This window comes from Mytilus californianus, unplaced genomic scaffold (assembly GCF_021869535.1).
Source record: "Mytilus californianus isolate M0D057914Y unplaced genomic scaffold, xbMytCali1.0.p SCAF_11, whole genome shotgun sequence".
Taxonomy (NCBI): Eukaryota; Metazoa; Mollusca; class Bivalvia; order Mytilida; family Mytilidae; genus Mytilus; species Mytilus californianus.
Window position 1 is genome coordinate 36,222,497 of NW_026262593.1, and position 27,980 is coordinate 36,250,476.

The 27,980-nt window shown below is 32.9% G+C and overlaps 1 protein-coding gene across 3 annotated transcripts; it reads left to right on the plus strand.

Annotated features, from left to right (window-relative positions):
* Positions 1-26,805, plus strand: LOC127719990 (uncharacterized). 3 transcript variants are annotated; one of them, XM_052226380.1, is made up of 12 exons: positions 1-120; positions 1,704-1,785; positions 4,682-4,732; positions 5,962-6,045; positions 9,891-9,963; positions 11,539-11,679; positions 12,364-12,516; positions 13,060-13,129; positions 18,857-18,939; positions 19,684-19,759; positions 21,757-21,845; positions 24,513-26,805. In XM_052226380.1, the coding sequence occupies exons 4-12, from the start codon at positions 5,995-5,997 to the stop codon at positions 24,575-24,577; spliced, it is 801 nt and encodes a 266-aa protein (XP_052082340.1). In that variant the 5' UTR covers positions 1-120; positions 1,704-1,785; positions 4,682-4,732; positions 5,962-5,994; the 3' UTR covers positions 24,578-26,805. The 3 variants fall into 3 exon arrangements, with proteins under 3 accessions (XP_052082340.1, XP_052082341.1, XP_052082339.1); XM_052226381.1 differs by lacking the exon at positions 4,682-4,732; XM_052226379.1 differs by lacking the exons at positions 1-120; positions 1,704-1,785; positions 4,682-4,732 and adding an exon at positions 3,818-4,593.
* Positions 26,806-27,980: the final 1,175 nt, after the last annotated feature.

Genomic DNA, 27,980 nt, shown 5'->3' on the forward strand with positions numbered 1-27,980 from the left:
CATCATATAACCTTTTAAACAAATTTATATTTAGATTAATATAATGGGGAGTCCCAATTAACCAAAGTAATATATAATGCTGCAATGCTTGAACTTTAGAAAGCTTCATAATTTAATAAGGTAAGAAGTGATAGTTTTTTCGCTATTTGTTCTATTTTATTTTGTCTTGTCACAGCTATGAAAAAAATGAATTAAAAGATATCGGAACAAGGAAGATCTATGCAAGTATAAACTATTTTTACCTGTAAACACTCCCTCAAGAATTTCATTGAATATTTGATTTAAGTAATAAATATTTAAAACTGATTTCTCCGAACACATAAAGATATAAAGGATCGTCAAATGTTTGCTTATTGCCGTTATAAATTATATATAGTAAATGATATGATCAAGATTGTGTACTACAGCTTTCCATTTCTGTAGGTTGGTAAGTTGTATTTATGCAGGAACCTTTAATAAAGATAAAAAAAAGTAGTCGAACCTAGCCAGTCAACACTGAGGTTGTGAGTTCGAATCCCGCACGGGGCAGGTGCACTCGACTCCAATCTTAATTGACTAGGATTGTCAGTTTTCCTACCGAAGGTCGGTGGTTCTCTCCGGCTTCCCCCACCAATAAAAACTGACCGCCATGAAATAGCACAACAGTGTTGAAAGTGGCGTTAAAATACCAATCAATCAATCAATGTATTTAATATGCAATACGTATATATGATTTTAATACATTTCTCCTTCAATCATTTCTAATATTATAAAAAAAAAGACAAACACAAAAAGTCCTCCTGTTAATCATCTGCGCACTCTGATCGAGACGGCTATAGCGTGTTATAGTAGTCTCACTCTACGCACACAAACAACAAGGAGTGGGGTGTAGAGTCAAGGCAGAACAATCAGAAAAATGAAAAAAAAAACTCACAAATATTTGGCCATTAAGAGTAAGTGAGGTTTTCGGGAATCGTCAGACCACTCCATTTAAATTTTGTTTCTTTATGCTTTTCAACCTGTCAGATATAGTCATATGTATATATATAATGACGACGAGGAAAGGCATAACATTGACCACCGAAAGCTATATTTTTATGTAGCCTATGCGGTCGAGTGGTCTTGGACGATGGACACGGTGTAGGCGGTGTTTCCACGATGTCACAAAAGCAAGGGTTCGAATCCCGCTGAGGGAAGAACAAACATTTGCTAACGCTTTGGAGATCTAACATTGTTCGGCTAAATTTGAGACGAATTCTATATAATATGAAAGACATATTCATACAACTTAACCAAGACGACCATTATAGATTACGGATAAACTTCACAAGTTTTATATACCTTTACAAAAATCTTGATTTTGGAGACTTGTCCATACCTGTTTTAAAGATGTGTTTTATTTGCTTGCTCAACATTCTGTCAGTTGTATACAGAAATCGAAGTCATAGAGACAATCTTAGTCTTCACAATAATTTTTTGACTTTACAGGCCCGAAGCTGAATTTTATGACAATTTTAGTTAGATTCTATTGGCATGTAGAGATGATTTTTAGACAATTTAGAACTGATTTGAATTGTTGGAAATTTTATGTGACTTTGTTTTATTATATAATGTAATTATACCATGTGCATGATATCAACAATAATCCATGTTATTATTATACCATGATTATAATCAATTACAGAAAAAAATACCGGTAAAGCATAATTTAATTTATTACACAGAAATGGCCCTGCTATCAACAATGTTCTTCGTCAACAGTTGCTTAATAATGTACCAATGGTTAGTTTTTTCACCCGTGTTTAGGTAAGTACTGCAAAAATATTATGGATGAAGTTATTTTTTCAGTTGAATTACAAGTTCATATATTGACCAGAAAACGGGAGCGATGAGATATTGGTATTTAATTAGATTGCATAACTTACTGATATTTTGAAATATGGAAAGATACAAAGTTTTGGGTGTTTGACAGATATATACAAGTCTTTCATGAATTATACTTAATGTCTCTGTTCCAACCTTTATAACTGTCAAGTCAACATCTGGTATCATCAATCAACTTTCTCATCAGAATAATGACTCTTCAGGTGGAGGAAGTATACTGGGGCTTCCCCTTACTAAGTACAGTTGAACCTTGATAAATTTGTCAGAGTCAAAGGGAACCAACAAAACTATTTGACTCTAGTCTGCATTGCATCACGACACATTTCCTCTATAATGTCTATTCTCTCTCCTTATGAACAGTAACCATGGAGTTTCTTTTTTGTTTGTTATAACCTTTTCTTCATATAAATTTATTTATTTTGAACTGTGTTGTTGGGTCATTTTGTAGCATAATTATCAAAATTAAAATGAAAGTACACGGCCCTTGCATGATATAATTTCAATATGTTCAATTGATTTGAATAACTATATTGTCCACATGGGTTTCCTGAACACTTGGCAGTATCAATTGCAGTGGTATCTAGAGAAACTAATCTCCTGTATGTTTGAAAAATTAACAATATTTATATAAATATCATATATTGGTTTCAAATCATCATGCATGATCATAAGAAGTTATCTCTCATTTACAATGTATAATTTCTGTATGTAAACAGATTTTTTTACATTACATTCCATTTTGATATCTTGCAATCGGTTATTTACTGATAAATATTTTTATGAATAAACATAATTTGCATTAATTAGGAATTCTAAAATAGCCAAAAATAAGAAAATGACTATGTCCATGCTCTGACTGATGGTTAAAGTGGAAAGCAAAAAACCGCCATGGACTCTCCAATCAATCAAATATCTCGGTGTGAACATCACAAGTACACATGTAACTTACACTGGAGAAAACAGATTGAAGAAATCTGTAATAAATCATACAGAACACTGGGATTATTAAAACGAAACTTATCATCTTGACCCCAGGAAGTAAAATTACAAGCGTACAGCTCTTGTGCCACAACATCTCCTCCACTAAGTACAATAATAAGGCCCTCATCATTAGGGTTTCGGACACATTCATTTAACCTCTTATCAAGCTGCTTTGTCATGGCTTGTCGCAGTTCAGATATTGGATTTTCCTTATTGCATAAAAAACACACACGACATTCAATGCTGGTTCTTCTAATCTTTCTTTGTCTATCGTCTGGAGGATCATACTTATATCTGACCTCTTCCTTGCCCTGTCTAGCTTGGTATTTTTTAACAATAACCTACAGTTCTGGTGATATTTGGCATTGTTCCGTCTCAGTGTGTCTTCAATACCATCACATTCATCTAATCTGATGGGATTTGAAATAATAGGAAGTTGGTTGATGGCTTGAAAGAGTGGAATGTTTGTTGCGGTCATATAGTAGCCATCATTTTCTGCATGACGAGTGAGTTGGTGGAGATTTAAGATCTTCATCTTTTTTGTCTGTCTGACAAAGGCAACAACTGTTCCAATCAGTTTGATACTTGGATTTCAATGTGGTCACACTTGACATCCTTATAATATTTATCTTCATAATTTCAACAGACTGCTGTAATTATTTTATCCTCTTGCCACCTTAAACTAAACGCTTGTTATGTTAATGGCGTTTTCCTTGACAAAATTTATATAAGGATATAAATCTTGAACTTATACAATTTCAAATTGTATTGCCTTATGAATTGTGAACAGTAAGTTTGTGACAATTAAAAAAAGTAATGTAGAATATAACTGAAAATTCACATATTTACAATAACAATTAGGAGGAGGAAGATGTGTCTATCCGTAAATGATAATGGGAACAGTCTAAAATGTTTAAATATAATATAGTCTTATGCTTATGTATATAAGCAATTACAGTATTTGACATAAAAAACATTGAAATTAAACTACTAAGTTAAAGACTACTTTTATTTTCAGATTTTATAAATCAGGATTAGCGGCCATCATGAAAATGGCCACCATTTTGAAAAGAAAGATGGGTAACGGGTTTTTTAAAACAAATGTTCTTAGGAGAGTACCCATGCAAATTTAATGCTTGTACAACAAATTGAACAATTTTTCTGAATATTGACGTAATCTGCCGGGCTACTATGGTTATCCCCACGAAAAGAATACCTGTATTTAATTGTGTGTTATTTTTTATTATTGGATTTTCGTTTATCTCCTTAAAAGGACGAGCATTTGTTTTGTTCGTTTTGGACACACTCCCTAGCTTAATTCAATAATAGTTTTAAACGAAATCAATGAATTAGTGCTACTGTAGAAGCAAAATTCCTAATTTTCAGATGTCCATAGGACTTTTGATCGGTTTACACTTTCCATGTATACATTGATACAGTATGCATGATCTATTTGCCATGGGACATTAAACAAGTACTTTAAATTCATAATTGGCATAACTATTTACTTAAAGATGGTCATGTAATTCAATCAGTGAGTTTTTGTTTTATAATTGATAAAATAATTGATTTAATGAATGCCTGCTATGATCATTTGCCATTGAACCGGATAATATATATTAGATGACCTATATATATATACAAATTCATATTTGAATTAAATGAATAGAGTAATATAATTGGGATTCCCAAAATATAGATATAATGTTGCAATGCTTGCACGCTGGAAAACTTCATACTTTTAATCAGGTAAGTAGTGATAGTTTTTTTCGTTATTTTGTTAGTTTGTTTGTTTTTGTTTTATTTTCTTTATTCTAATTTGTCTTGAATGTCACAGATATGAAAAATGAATATAAAGATATCGAAACAAGGAAGTCCTATTTAACGTGTAAGTATAAACTATTTTTACCTGTTAAACACTCCTTCGTGTATTTCATCGCTTATTTGATTTAAATCATTATTTAAAACTAATTTCTCAGAACACATTAAGATACAAAGGGATCGTCAAATATCTTTTTAACACAAAATTTGCATAAATCATAATAACAAATTAGCTTATGGCCGTTTTAAATTATATTGTCATTGTGAACTATACATGCTTTTTATTTCTATCGGTAAGTTGTATTTATGCTCAATCTGTCAGATATTTCAACTTTGCCGCGTTAGATTTTGTTTTACTCCGTTTGATCGCGGTGTGTACAAGACTATTTGCTTAATATTCATAATGCTTAAAACAGTAAAAGATATAATAAGAGAATTTTACCAAGACGGCCATTAGAATAAGAACAAAACTTGACAAGTTTTGGATAACTTTACTCAACTCTTAATTTTGGGGACTTGTCCCTACCTTTAATATGTTTTTTTGTGTTTTTACTCGTTTTTTGGGTAAAGATTGCATTGAATTTTCCTCGGAGTTCAGTATTTTTGTGATTTAACTTTCTATTCATACTATTTTCGAGACAATCTATCGAATTTGAGAAGGCCTTAAATTCGTTTTTGGAAAATTTGAAAAAGTGGTTACTATTATAATCAGTTGTAGTTATGTATCGTTCTTCTCACACACTGTACTTATCTAACGTGGCCGAAAAAATGTACTGCTGATTACAGTTGGGATGAGTTCTTACTTTTTTACCGAACTGTTAGAATGATATGTCATATAATTCGCCGTTTCAGAATCTAATGCATTCCGGGTAATATATTCAAAAGCGTACGCCAAAACGCTGTGATTGGCTTACAACGTCCACAACAATTGAATTATAACCAATCATGGTCCTTTAGATTCTGAAATGTCGAATTGCTATCAAAGGTACCAGGCTTATAATTTGGTTCGCCAGATGCATCTTTCGAATTAAAAAATTTAGAAGCCAAATCGAATGTGAAGTGTGAAAAACAACAGTTTTACCCTAGAACTGTCAGAATCTGTTATTTGGTAAAACAGCTTCTGCCAAACTGTTTCAACAGATGTAATGACTATTTTAGAATAGTTCTGACAGTTCCTTTTTGTTATATTATTTAATATATTGTGGTAGAGTGGAATTTAAATATCAATATTACCATGTACATTAAATCAATAATAATGCATGACCATTGTTATACCATAACTATAATCAATTACAGAAACAAATAAATCATAATTGCCAAAAAACAGAAATGACCATAAGATCAACAATATTCTTCGTCAGCAGCTGCTTTCTACTAATGGTGAGTTTTAATATACTGTTCTCAGGTAATTACCGAAATTATATTGGTTTTAGTTTAATTTTAAAGTCATGTGAAACTTCAAATTACAAAAAGACGTTGAATATGTTTCAAAAACTTGAATGGCTAAATTTGACTATGAAACAAGTGTACGTGAAATTTCTTGTAAAAGAAAATCCTTTATATTATCAGAATCTTCATAAATGTACTTCTATTGAATTTTTGTCTTCCCGTACACTAATTCGCCGATATTTTCCAGTATGCAGTGACATTAATCATGACACCTTTCGTTATAAATTCGGCAAGCGCACAGCGCTAATGCGAGGGACAAACAGTGATGTAATTAAATTTTAACAAACGAGGAATGAAGATAATATAAACCGATTGTGAAAGAATAATTTTAATTACACAAAATCATTTAACAACTGTTATGAGGGTCTGTATGAAGGGGAAAAGGGGGGGGGGGGTCCTTCAATTATGTATTCTTTATTTTTCTCAAATTTTTATATATTTTGCCAATTTTTATCTATTTTTTTATATTTTAGCACCCCATTATTCTCTATTTTTTGTTTTGTAGACTACTTTTCTCTATAATCTTTATTTATCTTCACCGTTTTCCTGTAGTATTGGCATATTATTTTCTATTCTGTTAGCCCCATCCAGTTTCTTTGTTATTACAAAATTTAATTAATATATGGGACCGCATGTAAAACATAAAAAAAAAATTCGTTTCATATGACTTTAACCTATAATTCGTTTACGTAGCAGGATTGAGAAGTAAGAGTTTAATAGATCAGAAGGATATGGTTTAAAAATTAACGACACAAAATCATTGCATGCACATGAAAAAAAGCAAAGGAACAGTGTTTTTTGCTGTTTTCATTTTAAAGTCAAAGTGATACCTTCAACATGGAGCAACTGTCATCTCACTGCAAGTTCTAGGTGACTCCTAGCACCAGGTTGAGGGAAAATCTTTGCTAGATATCGACCACTGAAGAACACAGCTGCCGATTTTTGTCAACACAGAATGAATTATAACTGGCACATAAATCTAGCAAACACTATCATAAATTTGATTATGAATGTAATATCTAAATATTTTTGTCCGTCTAGAATTGTTTCTCATTTAAGTTAATAATTTAAGGAATAAACAGATACCAGGTATGTATAGAAGGTATCCTGAATAGCAAAAACATTTCCTTTATAGAGAGTTGTTACTCAAAAAGAAGCTATTAACACAAGTTCCGCGTAATGTAGTTAAAATTACCTCTTCAAAAATTTTACGGACGCTATAACGAGTTGGTTGCCCGTTATGGTAAATCTGATCCACAGATATGTTCCAATTGCCGTTACCACAATCCCATCCTCCTTTTCCCCCGAATTCGACCTACCAAATTAGATATATCACCGTGTTTGTACTTACATGAGCAACACGACGGGTGACACATATGGAGCAGAATCTGCTAAAACTTCCGGAGAACCTGAGATCACCCCAGTTTTGGTGGGGTTCGTGTTGCTTAGTCTTTAACTTTCTATGTTCTGTATTGATTGATACCGTTTAATCTTGTCAGTCTTTATGGACTTCCCCTTTTTGAATTTGCCATGGAGTTCGGTATTTTTTGTTATACGTTTTTGTATTTGGTATTTTTCCTTTTTGTACCATGGCGTTGTCAGTTTATTTTCGACTTATGAGTTTGAATGTCCCTTTGGTATTTTTCGCCTCTCTTTTTACTCCATTAATTGTTTGAAGTTTGCCATCTTATTCATGTATCTTCTTATTTTCTATCCTACATACTTTGAATGTTTTAATACACCCTACAGTTGTGTTCCAGAATTACCATTTTGAAGGAAGAGTCATATAATAAATGACTTGTGGAGGTTGTATGTTTTGTGACACCATTAAACGTTTACCATCGTATATATATATATATATATTGAGGTAAATTATGTGGCCTTCCAATAACCGTTTCGATTCCTAACATCACTGAAGAGACATTGATTGTCGAAATCCGGATATGGTGTACAAAAAATCTTTGCACCTTTGTTTGCGGTATACCATCTTTGCCGCAAGTTTTTTGTTTTCTCTTTGGTATTAAATTTATAGTTAAGATTCATTTATTACACCTTGTGATCCGTTTATTTGACAATCGCCAATGGTAGTCAGCAGGGTTTAAGAACATTTGTTGTTCGACCTGTTAGTCAAATGCGTTTTGTTAAAATATACTTTTTCACTTCTTTTGGTCTTTTTAGAAAATGTTGTTTGTGCTGTATTTAGACCCCTCTAACAAGAAATTTGTTTTGCATGCACACGTATAAAAATTGCGGTTTTTATCCAACGTAATCATAGGTTTGAACGTTGTTTTCAATTTAGACTTGTTTATATATATATATATATATATATCGATTCCACCTTCATGCCTAATATATCATGTACTGTGTTAGATTCTACTGACAAGGAAAGGTAACACTAGGCCACCGAAAGCTGAATGTTTAAGTTCAGTCTAGGTGGCGGAGTGGTCTAGAGCGCTGGACACAGTGTAGGCGGTGTTGTCACGATATCACAATAGCATGAGTTTGAATCCCGACATCTTCAATCGTGTCCCCTATTATGGAATTGCCGTAAACGTTATTGACGTCACTGATAACATAATAGCGCTTAAAGTTTTGAGGCGTTCAGGCGTTTAATGTGGACACGTTTTGGCGAATAACAATTATCGGACACGTTTGGGCGATATCAACTTTTAAGGACACGTTTGGGAGTGTTACATATATATAAATACATATATATATATATATATATAAGTACGTCTAAACAAGTGACAACTGCATTCATTGGAGCACCAGTGAAGATGATACACGGCTGAAAACACATATTATATTCATAATTACTCTAAATATCAGCACAACAATGTTAAATCTGTAAATTTGCGGAGGCAAATGTTTGTTCTTCCCTCGCCGGGTTTCGAACTCATGCTATTGGGATATCGAACTGAACTAGACTGAACTAAAAATTCAGCTTTCGGTGGCCTAGTGCTACCTTTCCTCGTCATTAGAATCTAGAGTTGTAACAAAGTACATGATATATCAAGAGTTCTAAATGGAAAAGTTGAAATCGTCCCTTCGTAAATTTTACGGACTCCATCACGAGTTGGTTGACCGTTATGGAATAACCGTTTCACAGACAATATCGGATATGTTCCTTATGTCGTAACTATAATACTCTTCCGTTTTCACGAATGTGACCTACCGAATTAGACTATTTACCGGATTTGTAATAACATAAGCAACACAAAGGGTGCCACATGTGGAGCAGGATCTGCTTACCCTTACGGAGCACCTGAGATCACTCCCTGTTTTTGGTGGGGTTCGTGTTGCTTAGTCTTTAGTATTCTATGTTGTGTCATCTGTACTATTATTTGTCTGTTTGTCTTTTTATTTTGGCCATGGCGTTGTCAGTTTGTTTTCGATCTATGAGTTTGACTGTCTCTCTGGTATCTTTCGTCCCTCTTTTAGGCATGAAGATGGAATTGATTGCAGATTGGATCACCAGTGAAGGTGATACACGACTGAAAAGTCATATTATATTCATAATTACTCTAAATATCAGCACAACAATGTTAAATCTGCAAATTTGCGGAAGCATATTTGTTCTTCCATCTCCGGGATTCAAACTTATGCTATTGGGATATCGTCACAACACCGCCTGCACTGTGTCCAACGCTCTAGGCATATATATATATATATATATATATATATATATATATATATATATATATTGTTTTAATCTTACTTACTAGTACTATTGCATTAGATTATATCATAATACACCATTGTTGTATATTCTACAGTTATGTATGGGGATACCAATGGTTAGTGAAGAGTCAGATAATGGATGTTTTGAGTTCGTTGAATGTCCTCCAGGTAAGTCCTTTGCCTTTAATAGTGCGGTTGATGCATTAATGTTGATTCCTTTATTTTCATGCGTATCAACTTCCGTGAATTAAGAAATAATTGTATGGTTTTACAAAAGTCTGCAAACAAGCCTATAGAAAATTTGTTTTTCGTTGAAAATATAAATTCGTGTTTCACCTGTACCCACGAGAATAGGTATCCCATCAATAATAATGCATGCACAGTACTGTCTTTATATATAGTTGTCTAATTAGCACTAAAACCACGTCTCCTTATTTTCATATGAATGCGTTCGCATAAAAAAATGGACGATTTCGAAATAGATTGAGAAGAAGGCTGCTGGAATTTCGACTTGGATATGAGGGTATGTTCGATGGGAACAATACTTCCCCCTGAAACTAACTGACCAACTACGGAGCACTCAAAGAGTTGTTGCACATTTTTTGTTTGTTACGTGAAGACAGAATGGCAGGCATTTGATTTAACGTCACAAATCCCTCATAGTCAAACGGACGCCTTTCTTGTAGAATAGGATGAATACATCTCTTCCTCAATCATTCCTACGGGTTTTCAGGTAAAGAAATAAAACGAATCAATGATTCAGATAGCGAATCAAGATGTAAAATAAATGATTGCACGTACAAAAATTGAAACATATGTGCATAACAAAAATCAATAGAAAACGCATACTGTCAGAATTTTGATAGAATTGCTTTGAAAGGAAGAAACATAAATGTGACATTGAAAAAAGGATTTATTATATATAGTAAAGATCGAATTATTTCAAAATGTGGTTTTTCCTTAGAATGAGAGTCATTACCGAACAATTATACGAAGAAAATCCAAGACAACAGTGTTTATTGCAAAAATAAAACTGATATTATATCACTTACAGGTGTTAAAAAACGATATAATAAACCCCATAGACCGTACGTGAACACTCATTTTTCGTATATCATTAAAAGAAATCCACTCTTCAACCCGTTATAAAGGGTTGATAACCGAGTACATGTATATATTAATGTATACATGTCTGATAAATCTTTAATATATACATATATACGTTACAGGCATTTCCTTTATATAGGCCTTTTGTAAAATGACTGAATTTTCAGGTAATTAGTAAAATGCCTCACTTGCCAGCGATTAAATAAAATGACTAAAATACCAAGTCATTTTGTAAAATGATTGAAATTTAGTTGTTAAAATTCATGCTGTTGAAATCATTAATTATCATAGAATACACTGTTCTGTTGTTTGATACTTTCAGAGGCTTATTTTGTGTACATTCATTATATGTAATAATTATCGGTATTTTGTTAAATGCGTGATAAAATTAGTCACTTTACAAAATACCGACATCTCACAGGCGTTTTACAAATGCCTAAATTTAGAAAATGCTTAAATTTAGAAAATGCCTATAAGATATATATAATTGGTTTAAATCTATCTGTTGGTGAAATAAGTCACTATTTTGCATGTTGCATGCATGAGTTTCTAACGAACATCGACACTAACAGAATAAGAGTATTCGTACAGGCACGTATTTTAATACATTAAAATATAATATTTACATATTTGCAGGCGAAGAAGTCAAAACCTGTCGAGAATCCAATGCTTTTAACTGTACGAGGTGTTTACCTGGATATGTACAACCAAACTATGTAACATCAAACCAACATGATAACACATGCTTCAAGCCTCAAAGTGATTGTGTTGCTGAAGGTGAGACATTTCTGCCAACGAAAACTCGATATTTTGAAAACCGTACTTACATTGCAGGGGAATGAATATTGGACGAATATAGAACAAAAGATAATGCAACCCGTGACAAATGACAAACATGATATCTTGAAGGTGCAGTTTAGGTTTTGGCATTTGAAATAAAAAAATTGTTAGAATGAACACTTGAACTGTTACTTGGTATACTAAACTAAAAAGAAAAGGTGAAAAAGGTGAAAAATTACCAAATAGAAACAACATGTGAACATTTGAAGTTTCAACTATGTCATTAGTAGGGCTAGAAGGTTTCATTATTCTGTAGCAACTTGGTTCACTCCGGGTTCGCTGGGATTTAAATTTAGTATTGATCAATCTTTGGCTTTCTGTGTAGTATTTTGTGCATTCTTATCGATTTTTTCTCATTAGTCTTTAGTTGATGGCTTTTATTGCCACATTCGACTGTTTTATACACCATGCATTTTGTGAATATAAATCATCAATTAAGTATTTATCTAATTGCGTAGGTAGAATTGCCTGTTACACTACACAAGCGAAGTAGTGGAAATTGAAATCTCAAGCTTTAAGTGGACAAGGTAAGGGAGAATGGATAAGACTACTTAATCTAGCAAAGATCTGAAATTATAATTCATTAATCTGTAACATAAATGTATATTTTTCATATGGAAGATGTAACATACAGTCGAACAGAACATAAAACATTCTGTGACAGTCTAGATGGATGCAAATGTAACACCAACAAATGTTACTATGGAGACCCTTGTTTATGTGATCAACATACTCCAGGATGTCCAGTTAATAAATCACTTGATGAGAATGGAGGTAATATGAAAAAGTCTTAAGTGCCAGTCTTTGTAAGAATCAGGCAATTTAAAAAAAAAATAAAAACATGGCCGAAAAAAACCCACCGACCTAACCATCCTATTTTGAAGTAACCCTCATCCTGAGTTAGAAATGGAAGGTCTTTCGTTTCTGCGTGTCTGGTGATTCGAGAAATCTCTAGATAAATTTTGGTTAGGATGATAGCAAATTACGGAGTTAGCTCCCCTTAATTTTTCATTTCTAGTGCATTTCAACCAAATTATATCTTGAATTACCAGAACAGGACAAGGAAACGAATGTTATATTCATGCACCATTATACATTTTGAACAAAAATTAATGTCAACCTGAGTGGGTTTTTGTTTGTCATGTTTTCACCACTGCCTGATTCTTAGGCAGATTGGCACTTAAATCATCAAAGCTGACATTATATCTATATTTTTTTTTATCCTTAATCATTATGATTTATTTTAAAAGTTTACATTTATATCATTTTCACAAATATATAAACGAGTCACTGTTAAAAAGTCTGTTTGCATTTTAGTATGTCAACCATGTGATACTGGGACAGCAAAGAATGATACAGGATGTGGACCTTGCAGATCTGTTTCACAGTAAGTTACTTAGAATAAAGATACAATGTATGCGCTTTAAACTTATATTAGCTCAAACACACACATTTACTTACAGCGGCTAATAATAAAATCACCGTATTTAATAACAAACTTGAGAAGTCGGTGTTTATGCATCCGTTTCCAATCGTATTTTTTCATCTAAGCCGATTATGAAACCTGTAGTATTGTAACTTTCATTCATTCATAAATATTTATATAGTTCAAGAGTTCACGCACGTGTTGTGTCGATAGACATAGCAGATAAGGGCGCGTCGTATTGCAAAATATGTATTTGTGTTGATTAGTTAGCTCTAGCATTATATTAAAGTATGTTAACCAGTACTCATGGCTTTTCTCTTAGTTAATATATATAGGCTACCAACGTTACATTGGCGACGAGGATAAAAAAAGAAGTTGGAAATGTTAAAAATGTATTTTTATGGATTTATTAATTAGTGACACTAATAATTAAACCATGGCTGCATCTTTACCAATTTTTCTGAGTTTTCCAATACATGAGAACAATGCTGAAATAAGGTGGCGTAAATGGATAAGTAGACTAGAAAATTTATTCATTGGTTTGAACATGAAGGACAGCAAACGACAAAGAGCACTCTTGTTGCATTACGCTGGAGAAGATGTAAACGAAGTCTTTGATACCCTTGACAATACAGGAGAAGACTTTGCTACCGCTAAACACAAGTTAACAGCTTACTTTGCTCCGAAGAGGAATACAGAATACGAAATTTACAAATTTAGGCAAGCCAAACAGACATCTGATGAAACTATCGAAAGTTTTCACACGAGATTACGCCAACTAGCTGTAAACTGTGAATTTACTGAAACATCTAAAGAAGTGAAATCGCAAATAATCCAAGGTTGTCATTCAACGAGACTAAGACGAAAGGCTCTCCGGGAAGACACGACCCTTGAAGGATTAATTTCATCAGCTAGAGCGTTAGAACTTTCCGAAAAACAGGCAACGGAAATTGAACAATCAGAAAAACAATCCGCAAATGCTGTGAGAAAAGGACTCCGAGGTGGAAAACGTCGCAGCGGACCACGACTTCTACAGACACAAACTAACCAAAAGGTAAAGAAAAAGACTACTTGTAGAAACTGTGGAGGTGAATTTCCGCATGCAAACAAGTGTCCAGCATTTGGAAAAAAATGTAACTCTTGTAAATAGATGAATCATTTTGCCGCCGTTTGCAGATCGAAACGTGAGGGAACTAACACTTGCAAAAGTAAAGTCAATAAAGTTGACAATTATGAATATGATGATGCTCATGACAGCAGTTCGGATGATGGATACATATTAGGATTGAGAGAAAATACTGTGAACAAAGTACAGAAAGGACAACCGAAAATCAATAATTCTAATGTGGATATTTTAATCGACACAGGATCCAGTATTAATGTTATTGATGAAAGCACATTCGAGAACATCAAGTGTAAACAAAAACTTTCTCACGCCTACACCAGAGTCTACGCATATGGATCAGATAAAAACTTGAAGTTGATGGGAACATTTCATGTTACGATAGAGACTGACCATAAAATAACAACCGCACCGGTGTATGTGATGAAAGGAAGATATGGGAATTTATTGTGCTATGATACATCTGTTGACTTAAGCATAGTGCCAACCATTTCTTCAGTAGCAAATAAACATGAAATATTATGCAATGAATATAGCGATGTGTTCAATGGAATCGGTAAATTAAAAGATTAAAAAGTGAAAATTCATATTGATGAAAGTGTAAAACCGGTTATACAACCGCATAGGCGTATTCCGTTTCATATACGTAAGCAAGTGGAAGCAGACCTCAAGAAACTCGAAAAGCAAGATATAATTGAAAAGGTGGATGGACCAACACCTTGGGTGTTCCCGATAGTTGTGGCCCCTAAACCGAAAAACAAGAACGAAACTCGATTATGCGTGGATTTGGTGGAACCGAACAAGGCTATTTTACGTTCACGACATATTACACCAACGCTTGATGACATGATTGTGGATTTAAACGGATCTAATTCTCGAAAATGGACCTTCGAAGTGGATATCATCAATTGGAGTTAAACGAGGAATCCCGGAACATCACAACCTTCACGACACACGTAGGATTACGTAGATACAAACGACTCAGTTTTGGTGTTTCGTCAGCCGCAGAGTTATTCCAAAACACACTTAGTAATGCACTGGAAGGATTAGATGGAGTCCGAAATATATATCCGATGATAATATCGTATTTGGAAGGAACCAGGACGAACATGATAAACGATTGGAAAAGCTATTTGCACGTCTTAAAGAGAAGAACTTTACATTGAATAAGGCAAAATGTGAATTTACCAAGAATAAACTTGAATTCTATTGTCACATTTTAATGCAGATGGAATATCAGCCGATCCAAGGAAAATAAGCGATATCAAGAACACTGCAATACCGAAAGACGTAGGTGAAATCCTTAGTTTCCTAGCAATGACAAATTATGTTGGACGTTTCATTCCAAATTATTCAACTATTACTGAACCGCTCCACAGATTAACAAAGCAGGATTCCAAGTGGGAATGGACATCTGAACAACAGCAATCATTTGACAAGCTAAAGAATGAACTTGTTGCTGACCGTGTGATGTCGTACTTTGACCCTAACGAAGAAACAATGTTGATAGTAGATGCAAGTCCCGTTGGATTAGCTGGATTATTAACATAAAATGGGAAAATAATCGCATATGCAAGCCATCTTTAACAGATGTTGAAACACGCTATTCGCAAACAGAAAAGGAAGCATTGGCAATTGTATGGGCATTTGAACATTTTCACCTTTATTTGTACGGACAGTCTTTTACATTGGTATCCGATCACCAACCGCTTGAAACTATTTTCAATAGTCCGAAGGCAAAAACACCAGCACGCATTGAACGATGGAGATCAAGATTACAGGGGTATAATTCAAAGTACAGTACAAACCAGGAAAGGTGAACGCGGCCGATTATTTATCAAGACATCCGACCCCGACTACATCTATTGCATGTAAACATTCTCAGCTAGCAGAAGAATATGTCCGATACTTAACTGACAATGCTGTGCCGAAGGCAATGACCCTTGTTGATATAGCTGATAGTACATAAAAGGACAGTGACCTACAAACCGTAAATACTGCATTAAAATTAAACAGGTGGGACAAGCATGAAAGCACTACGCTAGATACATTCCCAAGATTACGATATGAATTAAAAGTAGTTCCCGTTAATGATAGTGAGATCATTCTTCATGATAATAGAATCGTTATTCCGAAAGATTTACAGATGCGTTTAATCGACCTTGCACACGAAGGGCACCAGGGCATAGTACGTACAAAACAGTTGTTACGTGAAAAGGTATACTTTCCTGGAATAGACAAACTTGTTGAACAAACTTGTAAATCATGTATACCATGTTTAGCGTCAACTCCGAAAAATGTTTTTGAACCGTTACAAATGTCCGAGATACCGAATAATTTATGGGAGAATCTCAGCATGGACTTTTGTGGACCGTTTCCCATTAAATATTACGTAATGGTAGTAATAGATGAATACTCAAGGTATCCTGTTATAGAAACCCTAACAAGAATTACCGCAAAATCCGTCATACCACTACTTGATAAAACTTTCTCAATTTTTGGAATACCAAAGGAACTGAAAACAGACAACGGACCTCCGTTTAATTCACAAGAATTCCGAAATTTCGCAGATAACATGGGTTTTAAGTACCGCAAAATCACTCCGTTATGGCCCAGCGCTTACGCTGACAGTGAACGATTTATGAGAACAATAGAGAAAGCAATTCGTGCAGCTCAAACGGAACATCGTAGCTGGAAGCAAGTAATACACACATTTCTTCGTAACTATAGAGCAACACCACACGCAACAACGAACGTGTCACCGGCAGAACTTTTATTTGGAAGGAAAATTAATACTAAAATGCCGAACATTTCAATGAATGATCAAGCCGAGAGTGAAGTACGAAAAGAAGATCACAGAAACAAAAGTAAAATGAAGTCATATTTCGAGAAAAAGCATTCAGTTAAAGTATCTGATTTTACAGTAGGAGATACCATCCTAGTTAAACAAGAAAAGAAAGATAAACTGACGACCACGTATAATCCTCAACCATTAACAATCAAGAATAAAAAGGGTAGTATGATTACGGCAACGAACGAACAACATAAAGATATAACTCGAAATTCGTCACACTTCAGAAGGGTTGGAAATCTAAAATAATGATTGATGAGGAAATAGAAGAAATTATTGATGATGACATTATACCAAACACACCATTGAGAAGATCATCTCGAGAAAAACAAACACCGAAACATCTCGATGATTATGTGCGTTAAAGAGCTGTGTTACAGGCATAATAATCATGTGCTCTTTCTGATGTATCAATTAGGTTTGAAGTTGATCTATATGTTTGTGAATTTATGATACAAATCAGTTTGTGGAATTTACTATTCACACTCGTCATGATAGCCTTATCAGATGATCCACTAATTATATTGACATTATCGTACGCGTACCGAATAATTTACATTTATCACAGACTATAAAGTTCTAATTTTCTATTGATATCATTTTACGCATCTTATCACTTTATTTGTTTACACAGACAGTTAAAGATTTTATGACTACACAGGCAGTAATATAAGTAATTAAAGTAGAACTTTAATCTGAGAAAGGAAGAGATGTAGTATTGTAACTTTCATTCATTCATAAATATTTATATAGTTCAAGAGTTCACGGACGTGTTGTGTTGATAGACATAGCAGATAAGGGCGCGTTGTATTGCACACAGGCACTTGTCTCAGAATTTTTTTATATACCTTGTGTTATATCAAGGTATATAGGGGAAAAAAAATTTCTGAGACAAGTGCCTGTGGTATTGCAATATGAATTTGTGTTGATTAGTTAGCTCTAGCATTATATTAAAGTATGTTAACCAGTATACATGGCTTGTCTCTTAGTTAATATATATATAGGCTACCAACGTTACAAAACCGTTCATACGATGATTCTTCTTTCCCGGTATTTATTGATCCGCTGGTTCTTACAAAGTATGGACTGTGTATGTTTGTTTAGAGATAATGGCCTTAGGAGCATACATTAAACTGTTATTTACCAAGATGAGTTGTGAAATTATATTTGCACAATATTTTGCTCATAAAATAAAAAAAAAGTCTTGTAAGAATGATCTTCTTAATTTTTCGGGTAAAGACGTTTATCAATTATTTCAGGAATTTTATGCAATTACTTTTCGGATATCTTGATTCCTATTGAATTCATTAATTGGTTTAGGTTAAACTAAAACAAAACCTGAAGCTTGTTCAAATTTATTTTCTGAATCTATTTCAGTAAAAAGCTGGTTTATTGTTATTTATAAAATAAAGTTTAAAATTGTTTTCAGATGAAATTAAAAAGAATGTAATACCTTAGCTGTAGTTGGCAAAACATTTCGACATTTTTGGCCCTCACAGATCTTTAACTTCGTACTTTTTTGGGCCTTTTAATTATATGATTCGAGCGTTTTTGATGAATCTTCTGAAAACGAAACACGTTCAAAATTATAAGCCTGGTATCTTTGATGTTTGTTTTATATCTTTAAAACGTTGAAGGGTAATTATTTTGAGTGGTTTTAATCTGTATTGAGGATGCAAATGCCAGTTTCATGCAATTTGTTTTATAATTCCAGGAAACTTCATAGTTTATCTGAAAATGTTATAGCAATGATACACAAAAAGCGACCATTGATGCCAACAATGGAAACCATAACAAGTAATTTGACACTTTTAGAATAAACTTAAATCTGTTTGATGCATAGCGGAGTGCAAACATTCAGATAATATTAAAACCAAGGCATTTTCTGCTAACTGACTTTTTTAAACAAATTTAGCTATTAAGACTTTTGTTGCGGAAACTGTGCCGATTTCCTTTCTTACCAATTGAAATGCTGACTCATCTGATTACTACAAACTCAACATAAAACATGTCACCAGTGAAGTAGAAAATACTGACTCATCGGATTACTGCAAACGTAACATAAAAAATGTAACCAGTTAAGTAGAAAATGCTGACCCGTCCGGGATACTGAGTCCCATCCAGGATTTTGATTTGACTAGTTTTGTCAAATTTTAAGTTTTCTGTTAATGTTTTTAGCGAAAATTTTGTTAGTCGCTTCATCTTTATTCTCTTTGTCACGATACTGTCCGTCTTTTGTCGACCCTGAGTTGTTTAATGATCTTTCCAAATTTTCTCATTTATCTACTTTAAATTCCTTCCCATGTATTGCATAAAGAAAACGCTGTGGAGATTTGTTTCAGACCGATAAATTCAAATAAACATGTTTCATTTTGAGACATTAAAAGAATAATTGTTATATAAATTTTCTATAGTTTGGCTATTGCATATATACGTTTTAAAAAGTTGCATTAATTATTTGTCAAATGCAGTTTACATCAAAATCTGTTAGTTATAAGCTTGTTGGCCTCATTTATTCACATGTTTTTGATGTATTTGTAGATTCAATGAAAGAAGGTAAAAGTGATACAACCTCAAGATCAAATCCCATTTGTATGGAACGCACGTTTATGACTATGTAAGTGCTAAACAATGTAAATGCACGGAACTAATGCATGGGTGCAGCAGGAAAATTGTAAGGAATTAAGTAAAGACTGTATGACGAATAAAGCAATATTACTGAATAAGTTATTTCATAGATGTTAAAAATTATATCAAACTCTAGATTTTGGAAATAAACCTTGCGACTAACATTTTAAATTAATTTGAACTTTTCTATAGATTTTTCTGATTTTTAAATAGTACTTTAACAACTTATTAACTGCATTTGTTTCGACTACTTATCATTTTATTGATGCGTACACATTTTGACTACACATAGTAATGCCTGTCATCACTATATAAGAGTGAGTATAAGAATTCAATGTTATAAATAGTCTGCAAAAAGAAAATCGCCGACATTTCTAGGTGGATAAAATGAAATGCTTCGAATACAAGGCGGAATAAGATTTTTAAACTATGAATTGAACTGAATTTAAGTGATGTTATTAGTCATCATGAAATTTCTTTTCATTCTTGTATCGTCTCCCAACTAACTTCGGTAATATGCGTAAGACAAATGGTAACTATGAAGCAATGATTGCACCTTTGAGTTGAAGTTTGCAATTTTTAAAAAAAGTTTACTTTCCTGCACCTATTTGAAACCTTAAATGCATATTTTAAAAGTAACCTTTAAATACAAGAAACATATTTTCAAAAATTTAATTTCAACAAATTCAATAGTTTCCTTTTCGTAAAAGGTTTATGCGTTTTCTTGCATTCGATATAATAAAAGCTATACGAGTGTTCCATTTACAATTACTACCAAATGTATGACTTAAATGTTGATCATGTTTATTTGACAATAATTCTTATATAATTTGATAATCACTTGAATGTGAATAGTCCGCTAAAATTGTTTTCTTCGGTTTACTCTTCGAAAGAACATGTTTCCGAAATTACTTTTGTAACCTATGTAAACACCATGTCAGTTGTACTGTGAAATATTCATGCGCGATACTCATGACTAGAATTGTTGGGTTCAAAACTAAAGTTGAAAATGAAATAAAACATTATATATGTATGGGTTGAGAATTTAATGGATTGATTTAATGACGATTTTCACCTATTGTTTGCGTTTTTGTCCATTATCGTGAAAACTGGAATAGATAAGCAGAAAGTTTTTTAATAGCAAACACGATCAAGAAGACAAGATATAGAAATAAGTCAACATAACCGAAGTTATCAGTTGATCTTTGTTTAGAGTTATTGGTCTTTAATGACGTTTTTACCAATTGTTTACGTTTTTGCCGTTATCTTCGTAACTATAAAAGAAAGATAGCAACTTTTAAAAGCAAAAATGATTATCAAGACAAGATCTACAAAAAATTTGCTGAAATTATCATTCAATTGTTTATAGGAGATGTCGCTCTTAAATGACAATTTTTACTTATTTCTTACTTTCATGACTATTATCTTTATAACTATAAAATAAAGATAGCAACAATCGAAAGCAAAAATGATCAGCAAGACAAGATCTTCAAATAGGTCAGTATAGATAAAATTGTCAGTACAGGTTTTGTTTTTTATCTGGATGATTTTTGCTCAAATTTTATTGAGTTGATACCACTGTTTGTTGACACTTAGTTCCCGAGGGTTTATAAATTCATAAATGATTAAGAAACTATGGTTTCAACTCCCTCAGTCAAAGTTGACCTTAGTTAGTTTGGCTAATTCTGTTATGTGCTTTATAGTCATATAGCTCTTCAACTGTTCCTGTTCCTATATATCCTTGGTTTTCAAATATTCGGCTTTGAGCGTTACGAATGAAGATAAATCCAGAAAAGAGCTTCAGATGCTTGAAATTTAAAACGTGTTATTTTCATTTTTTTGAAATCTACTTTCACTTATCGTGTTATATTATGTTTTAGCTTTATAGCCCATATTTTACTATTCTAGGTTACTGTTTCAACGCGTGCTTGCAGTTATACATCTATTTAATTATTTTAGTACCCATACTATTATATTTTCTTTTAGAGCTATAGGTTTACCATTTCTGGAGCTGTTGTTAGTTATAGTAATCATCGTTTTGTGTTGGCGATGGAAAAAATGTTGCTTTGCTCAAGGTTCGTATCATTTATAAATTTTGCAAGATTTATATAGTAAATGTTTTGAAGACTAAAACATTGAAGGAAGAGCAACCAGAATAGCCATGTAGTCTCTTGGAAATGATGATGCTCCCCTCTTATAACTAAATGTAACGAATGGTAATGCACCATACACGCGTTTTTCATTTTGTTATAAAAGATATTCTATGAAAGCCGTAAGTTTGACCAAATACCACATAACCTTTGTCTTAAATTTTGAATGCCTCCAAACATTCGCATATGCGCAAGTACTAACCAAATTACAGAGGTAAATTAGAAAAAAGGGGACGTCCATAAAACCTGAAAAACCAAACACTTGACTATATTAACAGATCAAAGGAGATCTTGGTTAAAATATCTAGAACTCAAGGCACTATCGTCAATAATAGGCAAGTACAACCTCATATCGCCTTATCGGATTAAGTATATACTTAAAGTATGCTAGATATACTTACTGGAAATGTGAGGATATGATTAAAGCTTTAAATTTTCTCCTAGATAACATACATGTACGTTTCGGCGATAAAGTGTATCGTCAGGTAGTAGGTATTGCTATGGGCACTAACTGCGCCCCTTTAATAGCAGATTTATTCCTGTATTGCTATGAATCTCAGTTTATGACCAAACTCAGTAGAGACACATCATTGGTACATTTGGTTGATACATTTAACAATACCTACCGTTATCTGGATGATATTTTTTCGTTAAATAATCCAGAGTTCTCTAAATATACTACCGAAATTTACCCAAAAGAACTTACTTTAACTAAATCTAACATAAACAGCAGCAGTTGTCCTTTTCTAGATTTAGACATTTCAATTTCTAAAGGGAAACTCCATACTAAAATTTACGACAAACGAGACGATTTTTCATTCCCTATTGTTAATTTTCCTTTTATAGACGGCGATGTGCCTTTGGCTCCATCATACGGTGTTTATATATGCCAACTCGTTCGGTATGCCCGTGTGTGTAGTGATGTCATAGATTTTAACGAACGTAATCAATGCATCACTGGTAAATTATTAAGTCAGGGATTTCGTTACCATAAATTACTTAAAACTTTTACTAAATTCTTTCAAAGATACAAAGATTTGATTAGTAAATTTGGCTGTACCTGTAGAAAACTGATTAAAAACGGTATTTCACATCCTAAATTTTATGGTAATATTGTACTTAAAGCGCGGAAATCATTATGTGATCCGTGTAAACTCCTCGAACCTTTAAACAAACTTATAAGTCAGGGTTATCGTACCAATGTTGTAATTAGATCTCTGAATATAGTTTACATTGGCACTATATATTGATTTTGTCATAAGCAAATTAAAACATAACTAAATTTGTATTTTCTTTTCAAACGGGATGTATAGAGACACACACACGTTCATTTTTATCTATAAAGAAGTCACTCCTAACTATCCTACTACCTGTCGATACATTTATTTTTGGCATTGCACAAGTCATGTCTTCTTTGACTGTTCATGACGTTAAAATACTAAATCCCTGGGATGTATTTTGGTTGATTTTAGTCTCTGATGCATGATTTTTTATTATTAATTGTTTTGGCTTTTAACTAGCTGTCAGTAACTGCGAGTACTCTCAAATCGTACTTTCTTTTTATTTTGACATGTTGATACTATTTGTAATGCTTTTTTATCATTTAATGTTAACATGGATCTTGTCTATATACCAGCTTTGATTATTTGGTATTTAATTTACTACAAATTTTCACTTCTTCGTACTATGAACATCAAAATTATTTCATTTTTCCTTAGATGCTGTTCTTGGACCTGTACAGGAAGTTTTATCTAGCACTAATTGTATAGTTTTATTGTTGATATTCACCCCATATGTACCAAGTGTTAGATTAGTTTTATTGATATTAAAGAAATTTCTTGGTATTCCTAAACGGAAGATTTTATACACACAGAAGAAGAAGTACACTTAACAACAAAATTATTTTCATTTACCTGTGTATAATATGACGCAGGTTTCTTCAAAAGTGATGATTTTCTAAAAATTGTTTGTTATTTCACAATGATATCATACTTTAACTTTGTTTAAACCTGTTTATTAACTTTTGACTTTAATTATTTATCCTTTGTAATTTTTTATCAACTGTGTATTTGCATTCAGGTGTCACAGGTCAAATTTATTCGTTCATTGTGTGTTAATTTACGTTTTTTGATTGAGTTAAGCCTTCCAATTGATATTTTATAGTGTGTTTTTCTATGTTGTGATCTTATACTATTGTTTCAGAAAAGGGAGAAGGTTTGGTACCATTAAAACGTTTAATCCCGCTGCAAATATTTGCACCTGTCCTAAGTCAGGAATCTGATTACAGTAGTTGTCGTCTGTTTATGTAGTTCATACGTGTTTCTCGTTTCTCGTTTTTATATAGATTAGACCGTTAGTTTTTCCGTTTGAATGGTTTTACACTAGTAATTTTTGGGGCCCTTTATAGCTTGCTGTTCGGTGTGAGCCAATGCTCCGTGTTGAAGGCCGTACCTTGACCTATAATGGTTTACTTTTATAAATTGTAACTTGGATGGAGAGTTGTCTCATTGGCACTCATACCACATCTTCCTATATCTATTTACAATTTTAGCTATCAAAAATCGGTCAAATAGAGCTTTTTATGTATTTCAGGTAATAGACGCAGTGAACTAAGTTCAGGAGCAAACGGAGGGGAAACCGCATATATGATGAATTAAGAAACTTGCATTTACTTAATTGGACACAATCCTAATGTTTGAAACACTTATGACGCTTGTTTTTGGATAAAAGGAAGTTTCAGATTGTATCGCACTGTTGTTTCTATGTAGACGTGAAGATTTATTCATCTTATAAAACTTATCTAAAATGAAATAATAATATAAGTACAGTTTTGGATAAAAGATGATGAAATGGTCGACAAAAAAACAATCAAGGTTAGCAAACGGTCACATCCTTAGCTTGGCAGTGTTCTGTCAACATTTTACATAGGAGAAATGCATTTTTCTCATTTCTGTGTTGACATGAATTATCATTGATATGGTAATATTCATAAATTAACTGTTTAAAAAACTTGCTTTTAAAATGCTAAGAATTTCCTACCCCAGGAATAGATTACTATAGCTGTATTTGGCAAAACTTCGGTTCTTTTGAAATTTTACTTTATTTAGCCTTTTTCACTTTTTTTATGAAAGTGCCAATCATGAATCTCTTGTACACGAAACGCACGTCTGGCATACAAAATTAAAATCCTGGTACCTATAATGAGTTTATTGACGGATAGTTATGCATACAATCCTGTGTAACTGAGTGAAATTATTTTTAGCTCTAAAAGACAAATAAGTTTGCGTTATAAAAATCGAAACAAAATATATGATCAATAACTTTTGATATCACCAATATTTAAAACATTAACTGCCACATTAAACATATATATTGAGGAGCATATTCATTAAGAATCATCCCGCAAAGCAGTTGTATTATACCAGTATTGTAGGCAGCACTATTGTAAACACACCCTGAATTAATTCAGTGCCGTTTCAAAGATACATATAACTGTTACTAGAAGAATTTTGTACCATATATCCACAGAACATGAAGTAATACCGTCCTACACCTTTGTATTGGAGCTGGTGCTTGTAGTAGCATTCATAAAAATTGCATGAACAATGCTTTCTGTTTTTATACAAGCTTTAAAATAACTTTTTGACTTATTGATTCTTTGAATAAACTGATACCTATAGCTTATCAATCTATATCCGTAGTAAATTCTTTTAATTCGTTTTTTATTTTAACGGTACTAACATTGTTTTTGTTTCTGATAAATTAAAACATAACAAAAATGTATGGCTATACAGTTATGATACTTCATATTGTCCATACCATAACTTATACTTTGGCGTTGCACAAGGTCTTTCTTTTCTCATAGTTTTATGACGTTTTTACTCTTAGTCCGTTTGATACCCTGCTACTGTTCTTATATTATGCTGATACACCACTGTTCTAAGTTAGTTGGATGGTTCAGCGCTCACAAACATATTACATATTCAAACCCAATATATTCGTTATGTGCATTAGTTTAAGTCAGGAGTTTGTGATTCAGTGGTTGTGGTTGGTTCATGTTTGTCATATTTGATTTTCGTTAATTGTTTTGTTACAAATATATGGCGTTGGTTTTTCTCGTTTTAATTGATTCACATTTTTCATGTCGAACCCTTTTAAAGTTCTCAATATGACATGGGTTTTGCTAATTGTTGAAAGCCATACAGTGACATATATTGCTTGCAACCACGTCATTTGAACCCTAGTCTACAGCTGACACATTGGCAATGATACCCAATCACCAGGTTATATATTGTACAGAAATAATATAATGAGTAATATGTAACAAATAAAAGAAACTTTTTTGTTTACTTAAGTTGTTTATCAACCAACCTATATTTAAGAAGAACCTCCTTGTTATCATTATACATAGAATTACATAAAAATCTTTGTGTGAATTAATACATTAATCAGGATAGTTAGCTGTTGTAAATATTAGCATTATCACCCCAAACGATTGAATATTTATGTTTTTCAGCCAGGGTGACAACATAATCGACAACACATATCCCCTTTTATTCGAATGTTATTAAAAGTATATAATTATTGAGCACATATCGATATAACAGCAATCCATCATTAAGAAATAAAGTAATATTACTAGTAGTTGCATAGTGTGCTATTGACCTAATACGATATATATGGGGTCAGTAAATTCCATATGCGGTGAGAGCGGAGCTAGAATCCCCATAAGGAATTTACTGACCCCATTTATATAGTATTTGGTCACTAGCACACTGTGTAACGAATTTATCTTACCGACTATCTTAACATGTGGTATTTACTAGTGGCCTATCAAAGCGATAAAGTCATTAATTTTAAGAACCTACTTCGATTGGTCTATACATGAATTTATTTCAATCGTTCATCGTCAATTTCTTCGTCTGTTGAAACCTATCAGAGTATTTCTAAACCCCGTGTTGTTTTTACCAAAAAACACCACTAACTAACCGTGTATTGAAATAAACCACGCCAACTAACCCCATATGAAATATACACGGTCTCCACACGAATGCTTTTAACCAATCATATTCCTAGAAGTGTATAGGAGGTAGGATAATATTAGTTACATGGTGTGTTAGTGACCTAATACGATGTATATGGGGTCAGTAAATTCCATATGGGGTGAGGGCGAAGCTCGAATGTGACCTAATACGATGTATATGGGGTCAGTAAATTCCATATGAGGTGAGAGCGAAGCTCGAATCCCCATATGGAATTTACTGACCCCATATATATCGTATTAGGTCACTAGCACACCGTGTAACGAATTTATCTTACCGACTATCTTCACATGTGGTATTAAGACTAGCGGCCTATCAAAGTGATTATAAGTCTTCAATACTTAGTATTTAGAACCTACTTCCATTTGTCTATACAAAAACAAATGCCAACAATAACAACTTGTTACCTTTAAATGTGTTTTATGAATTTATTTCAGTCGTTTATCATCAATTTCTTCGTCTGTTGAAAACTTTCAGATTTTTTCCTCAACACCGTGTTGTTTTTATAAAGGGACGTAACACCACTACTAACCGTGTATTGAAATAAGCCCCGCCTTCTAACCTAATATAAAATATACACGGTCTCCACGCGGTTGCTTTTAACCAATCAAATTCCTAAAAATAGATATAGGACGATCTGGTATGAGTGTCAATGAGACAACTCTCCATCCAAGTAACAATTTATAAAAGTAAACCATTATAGGTCAAGGTACGGCCTTCAACACGGAGCATTGACTCACACCGAACAGCAAGCTTTAAAATGTATAGGAAGTAAGATAAACCTACATATATATATGATAAACCCATAACATCTGGAAGGTATTGAGAAATGTGTATGAATGTATATGAATGTAAATGTTTATATGTAAAAATAGAAAGCACAAAAAAGAAGTTAAGTATGTTACATTGTTACCTTGTTGTTATGCATATGTTATTGATATTAATGTCAGTTGAAATATTATAAGCTCAGATTTATACGAATAAAATATTCCGAGATATTCGGAATCAGTCTTGCTAT

What these genes read in the sequence shown, in the direction of transcription:
- LOC127719990 (XM_052226379.1), top strand. Translation starts at nt 4,549, where the DNA reads ATGTTGCAATGCTTGCACGCTGGAAAACTTCATACTTTTAATCAG. An exon ending in GCAGCTGCTTTCTACTAATG is followed by an intron (nt 6,046 to 9,890) that starts GTGAGTTTTAAT and finishes TATATTCTACAG; the next exon opens with TTATGTATGGGGATACCAAT. An exon ending in AAGTGATTGTGTTGCTGAAG is followed by an intron (nt 11,680 to 12,363) that starts GTGAGACATTTC and finishes TTCATATGGAAG; the next exon opens with ATGTAACATACAGTCGAACA.